The 11,918-nt window shown below is 59.0% G+C and overlaps 1 protein-coding gene across 5 annotated transcripts in view; it reads right to left on the bottom strand.

Moving 5' to 3' along the window:
• Positions 1–194: 194 nt before the first annotated feature.
• The window catches only part of KIFC3 (kinesin family member C3), a 28,436-nt gene continuing 16,712 nt past the window's right edge, over positions 195–11,918 (bottom strand). For 4 of the 5 annotated variants that reach the window (XM_036492704.2, XM_004583895.2, XM_058674102.1 and 1 more), the window contains 16 exons: positions 10,439–10,504; positions 9,947–10,096; positions 9,611–9,850; positions 8,971–9,144; positions 8,230–8,377; positions 7,989–8,119; positions 6,799–6,910; positions 5,255–5,436; positions 4,572–4,676; positions 3,142–3,272; positions 2,720–2,843; positions 2,131–2,260; positions 1,818–2,047; positions 1,521–1,655; positions 1,122–1,230; positions 195–583 (listed from right to left, as the gene is read on the bottom strand). In XM_036492704.2, coding sequence (XP_036348597.1) covers positions 558–583; positions 1,122–1,230; positions 1,521–1,655; positions 1,818–2,047; positions 2,131–2,260; positions 2,720–2,843; positions 3,142–3,272; positions 4,572–4,676; positions 5,255–5,436; positions 6,799–6,910; positions 7,989–8,119; positions 8,230–8,377; positions 8,971–9,144; positions 9,611–9,850; positions 9,947–10,096; positions 10,439–10,504 — 2,193 coding nt within the window. In that variant the 3' untranslated portion in view covers positions 195–557. Of the gene's footprint in view, positions 584–794; positions 824–1,121; positions 1,231–1,520; positions 1,656–1,817; positions 2,048–2,130; positions 2,261–2,719; positions 2,844–3,141; positions 3,273–4,571; positions 4,677–5,254; positions 5,437–6,798; positions 6,911–7,988; positions 8,120–8,229; positions 8,378–8,970; positions 9,145–9,610; positions 9,851–9,946; positions 10,097–10,438; positions 10,505–11,918 lie in introns of all 5 variants that reach the window. The other variant, XM_036492703.2, reaches the window with a different exon arrangement.

Genomic DNA, 11,918 nt, shown 5'->3' with positions numbered 1-11,918 from the left:
ACCAGGAGGAACATGGAGCCCAGCAGTGGGCAATAGTCTCCCACCTAGTACGCGGAGTTGACGCTGCAGGATGGCTCCGACAGCTGCTATGGGCACCTCCTAAAGGTAATTGAGGGTTAGGATGGGGCAGGGCCCCCACCTGCCTGTGGGGAGGGGTGAACAAGGCTTGCCAGCCCAGCACTCCCTGACCACACTTGTGTAAAAAGGCTTTTATTTTAAGAAGTAAAAACAGCTAAGCTTCCAAAAGTTCTTAAATAGGATTTCGGGGAGGGTGGGCCTCGGGAGGCCAGTGAGCCAGGACCATGCCTGCTGCCAGGCAGATGGGAGCAGTGGGGTCCCTGGCCATAAATACAACTTGGGTGGTGGGGCTCCCACACACCCAGGAACATTATGTACATGACGGCCAGAGGCCCACCCTCCCCTCATGGGCCCGGGCCTGCCCTTGCAGCTCACGCCGTCTGCCCAAGCCAAGATGCTGCTTCCTTCTGAACGTGGTACAGGAATCCCTTGCAGTGCAGCAGCTTCAGGCCCCTGGCACAGCAGGGTGACTATGTCCATCACACAGGCACGGGCCTTGACTTCCCTGTTGGGCGGGGGAAGACAGGGCTGTCAGCTGCAGGGCCCATGGTAGGACTGCGAGTGTAGGACAGAGCCCAGCAAAGCACACAGACAAGCAGGCAGCGGGGACAGAGCCAGCCCCGAGCAGCCGATCTCCCAGCACATCCCTATGCCCCGGGCCAGGCGGGTGGGCAGGGGGCAGTCAGCAGGCCCTGGGCCGCTGGCCCCACACTCACCTGGAGACCGTGCAGCCCCAGCCTTCAGACTGAAATCAAAGTGACAGGGGTCTCACTGCAGAGCTTACCTGGGGCCAGGACCCCACCCTGGACAGCTTCCTCTCTCTGTCCCTGGACCAGGGCTGCTGGGTTTATGCTGGGAAGGTGTGCTGCTTCCCCGAACCCAGCCAGCCCAGCCTCCAAACCATCTCCTGGCCTCCTATCAGCAGGCTCAGTTTAAGGGGGCAGTGGCTGTTCCATCAGGGAGCCTTGGGATTCTCCTCTGGGATGGATGTAGCACTGTCTGCCCAGGGAAGACAGTGGGGGTTTGGGTGGGGGCAGGCTCACCTGAGGGCTGCAGCTTCCTCCGGATGGAGCCAGCACGGCTTGTGGTCCCAGAGCCGGGTGCTGAGTGGGCACGTGTTGAAGCCTGCGGCGTTTGGTAAGCTGGCTCCCACTGTGGATAGAAGGGCAGTGCCTGGGACCTTGCTGCACTGGCTATGTGGTGTTTTCCTTCACTCCCTTCTCTAGTCTCCTAAGCCTCAGTTCCCTCAGCTGTAAGATGGGTGTTATGAGACCAATTCAATACCTCGGTCCAGGCCTGCTGCCCAGCTGAGGTCAAGTTCTAGTTCCTTCTGGTGGTGTCCCCTGGCCCACAGCCCATGACTCTCCTGTAAGCTCCTCCCCTTCTCCCTGCCCATGCCATCCCAAGTTTCTGTCCCACTCTGCCCTCTGTCGTCCCCGTACCTCCAGATGCTCCTGGCTCGACCAGGATCCCAGCTCTGCACGCCGGGACACAGGGCCCAGCTCCACAGAGCGCACCCTCTCTGCGAACTTGAGGGAGTAGAGTGTCTCGCTGGTGTTCTTCTCCACGGGGGACACCTGGGGGTCAGAGCACTCAACCAGATGTCCCCACTGCACTGGAGGGACAGTAGGGTTGCTAGGAGGCTCCCTAGAGGAGACCCAGGTGACAGTCAAGGGCAGGCTAGGTGACAAGGGCACTGTGTGAGGACACAGCACAGATCACCGACTTGGGGGCCTCACCTGTACCACCATGAGGGTCTTGCTGTCACCACTGAGTGAGTCCTGCAGCAGGTAGGTAAGCTTGGAGTTGCGGAAGGGCACGTGGCCCTGGCGGGATCGCAGGGCAGCAATGACGTCCCCCAGCGCCGACAGCGACTTGTTGATGTGCTGCGCCTCCCGCAGGCGGCTGCCCTCTGCCCCCGATTTGCCCACACGCTCAGAGCCAGCCAAGTCCACCAGGTTCAGCTTTCCTGAAGGGAGGGCACTCATTAGGTCAAGGCTGCCGGGGGGGAGCAGCGGTCCCCAGGCTGAGCCACCCAGTGCCCACACTTACCTGTGGTGCGCAGGCCCGTGCTACAGTCCATGCCGCGCACCGTCACAATGAGCAGTGCGTGCGAGCGGGAGCTGTGCTCGTTCAGGTTGGTGAACTCTGTGGTGCGATTGGTATGGCCAAATTCAAACACCTGCAGCACAGGGGCTCACAATGGGCTTTTTTGGAAATCCTTGAACCCCAAGCCTCTGAGGGGTAGTGTGACCCTCCATGTTCTGCTCACTTCAATTTCAAAGGCAGAGGTTTGCTCTGCCTACTGGTTGGCTCCTCCAAATGCCACCACAGCCAGACCTAGGCCAGGCCAAAACCTCCAGCCGGGGCTCCGACACTGGGAGGAACAACCACCTACTGGGCCCCCCGCCAGGCTGCACATGAGCAGGAAGCTGGATGGGAAGCCAAAACTCAAGTGTGGGATGCAGCATGGGCATTGCTGCCCCCAAACGCCTGCCTCATCACATCTAAGGTTCTGAGTGGAGTAGGGGCATGCCCTAATAATACACTTGTTGGCCCCTGGCTCTGTCCTGGTACGCAGCAGCTATTGCTGGGGCTGGGGTCTCCCCAGCATTTCCTTAGATGCCCCCTGGCCACACACCTTGTTGATATCGTCCACACTCTGCACCTGGAACTCGGTCAGCCCTGGCACGTACAGCTGCCCACTGCCATCTGGGCACAGCCGGATCTCCAGCTTCTCCTGAGGCTCCTTCCCCAACAGGTCCCTGGAGGGGCAAGCAGGACAGTCACCCCCTCTTCTCTGGCTTTGCATCCAGGCCTGCTCTCTTGCAGCTTCTCCTGGTACTCTGCTGTTCCCTCAGGAGTCCAGCAGGTGGCGCTACTCCTGCCTCCACCTTGCATGAACCCGTGGGTAAGGCCCCAGCTGTCTTGTCACACATCACTGCCCGTTCCTGTATAGGGACCTCCTGAACCCCAACCCCCAGGGCATGGGTCCCTTCACGACCTCATCCAGTCCCTGGAAATCCCCAGAACTGCCCCTGGGGCTGGTGCCATGGCCTGCACCTGAGGACCTCGTTGTAGATCTCAGCTGCACTGACGGTGATGTTGTACTCCCAGTCAGATGCCTTCTCCTGCACCTCAGAGAAGAGCAGCTGCAGCGCCCGCTGGTTGATGCCTGGGTTGTCAGGGGTTCCCTGGGAGTAGAAAGAAAAGGTCCCTTGAGTCAGGTGTTCCCTGCCATGGCTGAGGGCCGCATGACGCCTGTTATCTCCCAACCTCCTCAGGGCCTCCTCCCAGGGGAGTCTCCATGCAGGTCTGCTCACCCAAACCCAACTGGCAGCAACTTCCGCTCCCCAGGCCCAGGTTTATCTATAAAGTAGCATCGTCCTGCCAGGATGGCCCTGGGACCTGGAGCAGAGCACTGGAGGGCTGGGGTGGTGGGCTTGGGCCTGCACACAGCCCTGCTAGGCACCAGGTATGCCAAGCAAAAGCATGAGTCAGGATAATGGGGTTGGAGGTAACCACAGACAGGAACTGCAAAGAGCCTGGGGTCACAGGGGCTGAGCCCCTGCCTGGGTCAAGATTCTGAGACATCTGGACTTCGTCCCAACTCCCACAGCACTTCTTAGTATGTCCCTTCCTCCCTCCCTAGGCACACTCGGGCCTTGACCCTTCCCAGGCAGTCAAGGCTGCCTCTGTCACCTTGGAGCAGCTTCTCTCCACCTCCCATCCCCCCCGCCCGGCACCTGCTAACTGGCTGTATTCATTGCTATCTCCCCCACTGCCAAGCTGGCTGTAGGGACAGGGTCTGTGTTCCATCGAGGCCTTGCAGATGTGTTTAGAGAACAGATACCCTTCTCAGCTCTAAACAGCTCTGAGACAGTGCCGGGAGCCCAGAAGGTTCTGCCACCCCTACCCCCTCCCAACTAACCACTTCACCAATCCTAAGGTGGTACACTGGGGGCAACAGGGCTGACACAGCGGGTTCCTGGAGGGTGCCTGGCAGCTCTGCCACTCCCCTCATCTGCACATTGGACAGCTGCCTTCTCCCCCTCCAGGAAACAGTGAGTAAACCAAACTCACCCCCTGAGCCAGCCTTCCATCTCCAAGCAAGATTTTTCCCTCCCAGTGCTCCATCTGTGGAGGGGCTGGCCCGCCCTCTTCCACCATACCTCACAGCAGTCTTCAGGGGCCTGGCCTGGCCTGCTCCTTGGCCTAAAGCCCCACCTCATTCAGCCCAGTAACCCTGGGCCCAGCCTGCAGTAGCCAGACCACAAAAATTCAGAAAGCAGGCGTTGACTGGCCCAGACTCTGGCTGGCAGCGTAGCACTGTCCCAACTATGTGGGCCCTCGTCAGGGTTCTGGGCCAAGGGGTTTCCTCCCCAGGTCTGCCTGGAGTCCTGGGGTGAGCAAAGTGTGAGGGCCCCAAAATGAGTCAAGCCAAGCAGCAGCAGTCAAAAACTCATAACCCCCGCCCAGCGGGCGGCACCCACCTCCATGGTGTACGTCTTGCCAGCCCCCGTCTGGCCGTAGGCAAAAATGCAGACGTTGAAGCCATCGATGCATGAGGTGATTAGGGCCTGCACCTCCTGGAACACCTGCAAGTTGAGTGAGATGGATGGTGGATGGGGGCTTGCAGGCTCCAGGACCCTGCTGGTTCCCAGTCCACAGTGCTCCCTGCACACTCCGGCGGCCCACATGCTTGCTGTGGAGGCTCCCCACTCACACACCCTGTGTGTCTGACATCAGTAGGCAACCAAGGAACAGGGGGCCGTGTTTGCCCACCTCCAGAGCCTGCCAGCCACCGGCAGTCAGGGCAGAGATGGGCCCAGGCAGAGAAGAGCAGATGCTGAGACCACACACCATCCATGCCACTGAGGGTCAACTCCCTACTAAGACCCAGGAGACTGATACAAAGAGGGTAATCCTGGAAGGAGATCGGGACCTTGGGGACCCTGAGTCACCTAAATGGGAGGAGCCATAAGAATAATCTGGTAGGAGGGGCTTGCATGGACCCTCCACCAAAAGGGGGCTTTGAGGCCTGGAGTCTCCTCCCAGACCGAGGGTCCCTACCTCAAACACTGCTTTCTGGTCTAGCTGGTCCCAACAACCCTGTCTCAGGGGGCTACGTCTACCTTCCATGCCTGAGGCCATCTGCCCTCAGGGCCACACTCACATCCTGCTGCGAGGCCCACGGGGAGAAGACCTTGTCCAGCTCGAAAGACACAGGCTTGCCCTTGTGCAGCAGGTGGATGATGGAGTCATCATCGGGGTCAAAGGTCACAGCATTAGTTGCCTCGGGTCCCTCCCCATCTTCTTTGGTGACTGGCCGGACTCGAGCAATCACTCGGATGTTCCCTGAAATGGTTGGGGGTGGGGTAATGGGGACAGGTCAAGTCAGGTCAAAAGCAGATCACCAAGGTTGGCACTGTGGCGCACTGTGTTAAGCTGCTCTTTGCAATGCTGGTATCCCACAGTGTGCTGGTTCAAGTCCCAGCTGCTCTGCTTGCAGTTCAGTTCAGCTCCCTGCTAGCATCCCTGGGAAAGCAGCGAAAAATTACCCAAGTGCTTGAGTCCCTGTATCCACATGGGAAAACTGGATGGAGTTCCAGGCTCCTGGCCTAGCCCTGGCAACTGTGCTCACTTAGGGAGTGAACCAGTGGATGAGAGATTTGTCTCTTCCCTTCTACACCTTTCAAATCTTTTAAACTCTGCTCTGGCATCCACTAGTGTTCCAGGAAGGTGAATGACAGAAGGCCCTGCACAAAGCCCCTAGCCAAGTGGCCCACAGTGCTGCCATTGGGCAGCCACATCCCACCTGGGTTCACTTAGTGCATTAATTCCTGAGCAGCCAAATGTGGGGGTTTCACTTCAGGGATGGGGAGGAAAGGCCCCTTGTGGGCCCAGGCACCGCATCTGGTCTGAGACGGACACCAAAGTGGACATGTTCTCTCCCTTTCCCCACCCCTCTGGTCTTCAGCTTCCTTATGTATTCAGTGAGTAGCGTGTGCCCTGGTGAGCCAATGTCTGGCCATTCGAAAAGGGCACTCAGTGCCAACACGGGGCTTGGGAATCAGGCCAGGAAATGGGACCATGAGGCGGGCAAGAACACTGGGAAGTCTCAGGGCATTTAGCAGCCTGAGCTGATCACACTGCCCTTACTCTCAACACAGCCCCATCTTCCTTGCCCTCTTACCCTGTCCACTCAAGGGCCAGTTATTGACTACAGCTTTGCCTCTTCCAGGAAGCCCTCCATCACTCATTGTCCTACACCCAGGGACTCTCGTATGAACAAACTCTGGACAATAGCCACTGTGCGGGCAGGAACAGCAGCAACCCCTCAGTGGCCACAGCAGCAACCCCTCAGTGGCCACAGCAGCACCTGGCACAAAGCACTGCTCTCTGGACCTCTGGAGAGTACCCAGAGACCAGACCCCAGGTTGGAACAGGTGGCATTCCAGCCACCCACTGCTCAGTGCTTGGCTACCCACGGCTTGGGAATAACCTGCCCTCGGCATGGGGGTGGGGGCCTCAGAGCAGCACAGAGTGGTTCAGATGCAAGGACTGTCTGCCAGCAGTGTGGCTTTGAGAGTCCCCTGACCCCTGGTCTACAAAGAGACAATGACAGCTTCTTGGCATGACCTGCCCCTGACAGCAAGTGCTGGTTCAGGCCAAGGCCCCCTGAGCCACCACCCCGGCCCTGGCCCATCCATCAGTCACCTTTCAGCCGCACCAGCTCGTTGTGGCACTTCTTGCGCAGCTGCAGCTCCCGGCGGTACTTGCGCAGCAGCTCCTGGTTGCTGCTGTTAACCTCCTCGATGGCCTGGCCGATCTGGAGGTGCACACGTAGCCATGAGGGCCGGCTCCACCCCCCCATCCCCACCCAGGATGGTCACCCTGCCTCACCCTGGATTCATTGCTAGACACACACTGACCCCTCTGAGGGAGGTGTTGTCAGCACTACTACTACTGTCCTGTTTTACAAATGAAGAAATCAAGACGTGGAGAAGCGAGGCCCACAGGTCAGACGCCTAGCTCGGCATCAGCACCTGATACTGACTGGGTTCAGCTGGACAGATCTAATTCTAACCTGGGGACAACAAGCTCCCTGTGAGCCTCAATTTGCTCACCTCTAAGATGGGGATAAGGCTAATTCGCGAACTGGTAGGAGACGATGGGGCAAAGGTCTCCCAGTTCAATCACAGAGGAGCAGAAAGCAAGAAGTAGAACCCCAAATCAAGTAGGGCTGCCTCTGCTGGCTAGAAAGGGGGTGCAGATACCTAAGATGTAGGAGTCTCTGAAGAACTGACCAAAGGGCTGTTCCAGGCTCAGCAAATGGGAGTCACTGCAGAGACCCCAGCTCGTCTCATGCTGGGTAAGAGCAGCTTTGGCAGTCATGAAAATGCATGTGGCACGTGGGGCCCTGAACACCCATGCGACAGCTTGGGTTCAAACAATCACAAGGACCTATGCTGCTACCTGTGGTGCTGGCATCCAATATGGGCACCTGTTCAAGTCCCAGCTGCTCCACTTCCCATCCAGCTCTCTGTTAATGCAAGTGGGGAAGCAGCAGAGGATGGCTCAAGTGTTTGGACCTCTGTACCCATGTGGAAGACCTGAAAAAAGCTCGTAGTTCCTGACTTCAGATTGTCCCAGCTCTGGCCACTGCAGCCATTTAAGGGCAGTGAACCAGCAAATGGAAGATCCTCTGTCTCTCCCTCTAACTCTGCCTTTTAAGTAAATAAATAAATCTAAAAAGAATTACAGGAAGAGACCCATACCTGCCATAACCAGTGGGTGGCAGCCTGTTGTGTTGAGGAGCAGAGCCCCAGGAGGGGGGAGGGGGACGCTGTGCCTGACCAGGGACTCCAGGGCCTCTTCCCATGACCCTGCCTCTGGCCAGCACTCACCTCGGCCTTAACACTCTTGAGGGCCTCCTGTAGCAGCAGGGGGAAGCCGCGCACCTGCCGCTTGAGCCCGTTGTAGTCGTTGGTGAGGGTCCGCAGTGCCGGCTGCAGCGTCAACAGGTTGGTCCTGACGCCTTCGGGGACAGGAGGGGTAAGATGTGGGCACGGTGTGTGAGGGGGGCAGGAGGAGGAGGGCATGGCATGGCGTGGGAAGGCTGCAGCAGGGGCCGGGCAGGACTCTCACCTGCCAAGTTCTCGTGCACAGCCTTCATTTCCACCTGGGCTCTGGCAAAGGCCTCCTCGATGGCCCGGTTCTTGTCTTCCTCCAGGGACTGCATCTCCTCCAGCATCTGCCCGTGGGCCCGCTCCAGCTCTGACTCGTACATGGCAATCTGGTGGCCAGGTCAGGAGAAGGCTCAGGGCCGTGGGGCCTGAGAGGGTGGGATGTCGGCTAGGCAAGCCCCGCGCCTCCCTCACCTCCACACCCATGTGAACACACACACGGGGGAGCAGGGTCAAGTGGCTTCTTTCTTTCCCCACTCCCTGGCACTGGACTGTGAGCTTCATGAGGCTGCCTTCGCATCCCTCCCACCCAGCCACACATCAGCTGCAGCACCGCCTGCCCAGGGTACAGAAGGAGTGCAAGGGCCTCACACCCCTAGAGGAGTTGTGAGAGTGACTGCCCTGAAACTGACAAGAGTCTCTGCAGAACCAACCAAAGGACTGTTCCAGACTCAGCACGTGGGAGGCATTTCAGAGACCTTGGCTTGTCTCATGGAACAAACCTGGGCGCTGACCAGTGCATGTCAGAGATGAGGAAAAGGCAACAAACTTGCCCTTGGTCCCAGAGTCAGTAGGGCAAGAAGACAGTGGGTCATCCCCAGATGCACAGTTACTGTGTTGTCCAGACCAACCTCCTTCCCTGGCAGGTACCAAGGCCTGGTAGGGGTGGGGTGGAGTGAGTGTGGCCTGTGTGCCTGCACACCTGCGCGCGGAGCTGTGTGGTCAGCTGATGCGAGCTCTGTAACTGCTGCTCCATCTCCTTCAGCACCTGCCGCTGCATGGCCACCTGCTCCTGTAGGTGCTGGTTCCGGGCCTGGGACTCACTGAGCGCCTGCTTAGTCTTGGACGACTCCACCTCCACCGTCTTGATGACATACTGCAAGGTGTCAGGGTTGGGGGGTGCAGGAATGTGAGCCACAGGAGGGGAGAGGCAGCCATAGGAGGGGAGCCTCAGGGTCCCATCAATAGCCTCAGGGGTGGGACTGCAGAAGAAACTAAGAGCCTGGGGTAGTGGCTTTGCAGAATTCAGTGGAATCTTATTATAACAAGCCTTCTAGAAGACTGGCCGTGACTCCCCTTGGGCTCGGAACAAGTCAGAAAGGAAGAGCCTTGAGGGCACAGTAGGGCACCCCAATCATGGGGAGCTGCTGGTTTCTCGATGTCTGGCCCTGGACAGCCACAGGAGGTGGCAGGGCCGGGCACAGCACGAGAATGAGCCCGTCAAGCACTCACACCTGTTCCTCACACCATGCGCCCCTGTGAAGAGGCTGCCCTGCTCTGTGCCAGGGGCCGTGGGCTGAGGTGCAGGTGAGACTGGCCCGGGGTGCCTGTCCACAGCTCACCTTGACGGGCGGAGACTGGGCCCGCAGACTGGCGATGGTCTCGTGGCTATCGCGCAGGCGCCGGCTGAGCCGCTCCTCCTCCTGCGCCTTCTCGGCCAGGCAGTCCTTGAGACGTAGCTCCACCTCGGCCAGCCGGTCTGTCTTCTGCTGCACTTCCAGGTTCAGCTCAGAGAGCATGCCTTTGTTCTCTGCCACCTCCAGCTGCAGCTGCGACAGCTTGTCACGGAGCTGGGCACTCTCCTGCAGGGGCGCGGGGAAAGGGGAGGTGAGGGGAGGGCAGTGCGAGCAGGAGCTGGCAGAGCCCTCTGGGGGGACAGGGATGCATGCTTTGCTCACCTGGCTGTGTTCACAGCCTGGGCAGGGCGCTGCTGGCGGCGGTTGTGCCCGCAGCCCCTGCAGCTCGGCCTCACAGCGCCGCAGCTCCTGCCTCAGTCGCTCATTCTCCACTGTCAGCCGGTCCCGCAGCTTCTCCAGGTCAGTGCCACCCTGTGGAGGGCCACGGCCCAGGGCAGACATGTGGCGGGGACAGACGGGTCGACAAGCAGCATGCAAGGGCCCCAGGATGGGATGGGGAAAGAAGGAAAGGAAAAAGAGAAAGGTGAACGAGGGAGGAAAAACCAGAGAAGCACCCACCCCCGGCCCACCCTAGTTTTCCAAGTGTGAAAGTGACAAGAAGTCACAGTGACACACAGGGCTCACAACTCCAATTTTATGTCTGTGAGCCGCTGGTCCCCTCCCCGCTAGAACCACATGACCCGAGGTGTCTGAGACATGGCCAGGTCTTCTGGGACAGGACTGGAGCCCTGGGGTGGCGCTGTAAGGCCTTACCAGCTCTGACCGAAGTCGGCTCACTTCCTGGGCCTGGCTAATGAGCTTCTCCTTCAGGTTTTCCACCTGCAGGACAAAGCCAGTGTTAGAGCAGACCAGGGACCTTACTCTCTTACAACCCACACCCATCCTTACCACAGCCCTGGGCTTCCCTGGGGCCAAGCCTCAGGCCCCTTCTCCCACTACCCACCCACTGTGGGACTGAGCCAGCCCCCCAGCCCTGGCTCTTTGGGACACAGGCCCTCTGCACAGGCAATTATGTGTCTTCTTTCTTAACAAGCAGTCCTGGAGCCATCCTAGCCTGACCCCTAATCCTCTACTTTGAGAAGAGCTGTGCTCTGCCAAGACTGGGAGAGACAGAAGTGAAAGTGAGTTGGTCCATCCAGGGCCTGACAAGAGGAGGACCCCCATGGAGGCAGCCCAGAGACTGGCAAGCGGACTCCTTGGCAGTGCCTGTTCCTGGAGCCACCCCCCTGAGCTGGCTGCCCTCCCCAAAAGACCCCAACTCTGGCTTCACATCCCCCCACTTCCCCCAGGATCCTCTCCTCGGGATATAATGGTCACACACAAAGACTCTGTCAGCAGCATTCACCCAAAGTTATCTGGGGATTTTTTTCCCAGAACATTCTGTGATGCCCATACTTCCCCTTGGAAAAGGTGTGGTGAGCAGCAGGATCCCTATAAAGCTTACACAGGTTGGCTCTGACAGCTTCAAACAGGGGCCATCGTTTGACTATTATCTGCCCCCTTGAATCGGTGCACAGAGCCATCGTGACCAGAGAACAGACCCCTTCTGGCCAGGATCCAGTGGGCTGCTCAGTCAATACTGGAAAGGATGGCCATTTCAAAGAGTGGGATGGGAGATGAAGAACAGCCGCCTGCTGACCTGGCCACACTGCAGCGAGGGTCCCACGACCTGCCTTGGGGTGGGGTTAGAAGTTGCACCCCTCCCCCCAGCCCAGGCCCACCCATCTCTACAGCCAGAGTGAGTGAATCCCAGGTTGGGCGTCAGCCCTGCCTGGCTCAGGGAGAAGAGGGAGTGGGCTGTTTGGGCAGAAACCAGCTCAGCAGAGGGGGCGGCAGACAGGCTGTGCTGCGTATTCTCAGCTGTCTGCCCCTGGGGCAGGCGGCCTCTTATCTGGGCAGACAACCGCTGATTAGGTCCCCACCACCCATGGAGTGTGGCGGCAGGGGCCTCTGCTGGCTTCCCAGGAAAGGCGGGCTCTCCCCACAGCAGTGCAGTGAAGAGGCAGAGGCACTGCTGAGCCAGCAAGGCCTCAGGAGCATGCCCTGGGAGCCCCCTCCCCATCCCCTTTCCTCCCACTCCCAGAAGGCCAGATCCTTGGCCAAATCATTGGGTCACTCAGAGCAGGCATGCTCAAGCCAACTAGCCTGGGCTCTCTAGCAGACATTGCCCTCCCTACAATGACCTTGAACTGGTCTTTTAACCTCTTTATGCCTTTGGGTTTCCTCATCTGCC

This window comes from Ochotona princeps, chromosome 16, assembly GCF_030435755.1.
Source record: "Ochotona princeps isolate mOchPri1 chromosome 16, mOchPri1.hap1, whole genome shotgun sequence".
Classification (NCBI taxonomy): domain Eukaryota; kingdom Metazoa; phylum Chordata; class Mammalia; order Lagomorpha; family Ochotonidae; genus Ochotona; species Ochotona princeps.
Note: the sequence above shows the minus strand (reverse complement) of the source record. Positions and strands in the feature narration are given on the sequence as shown.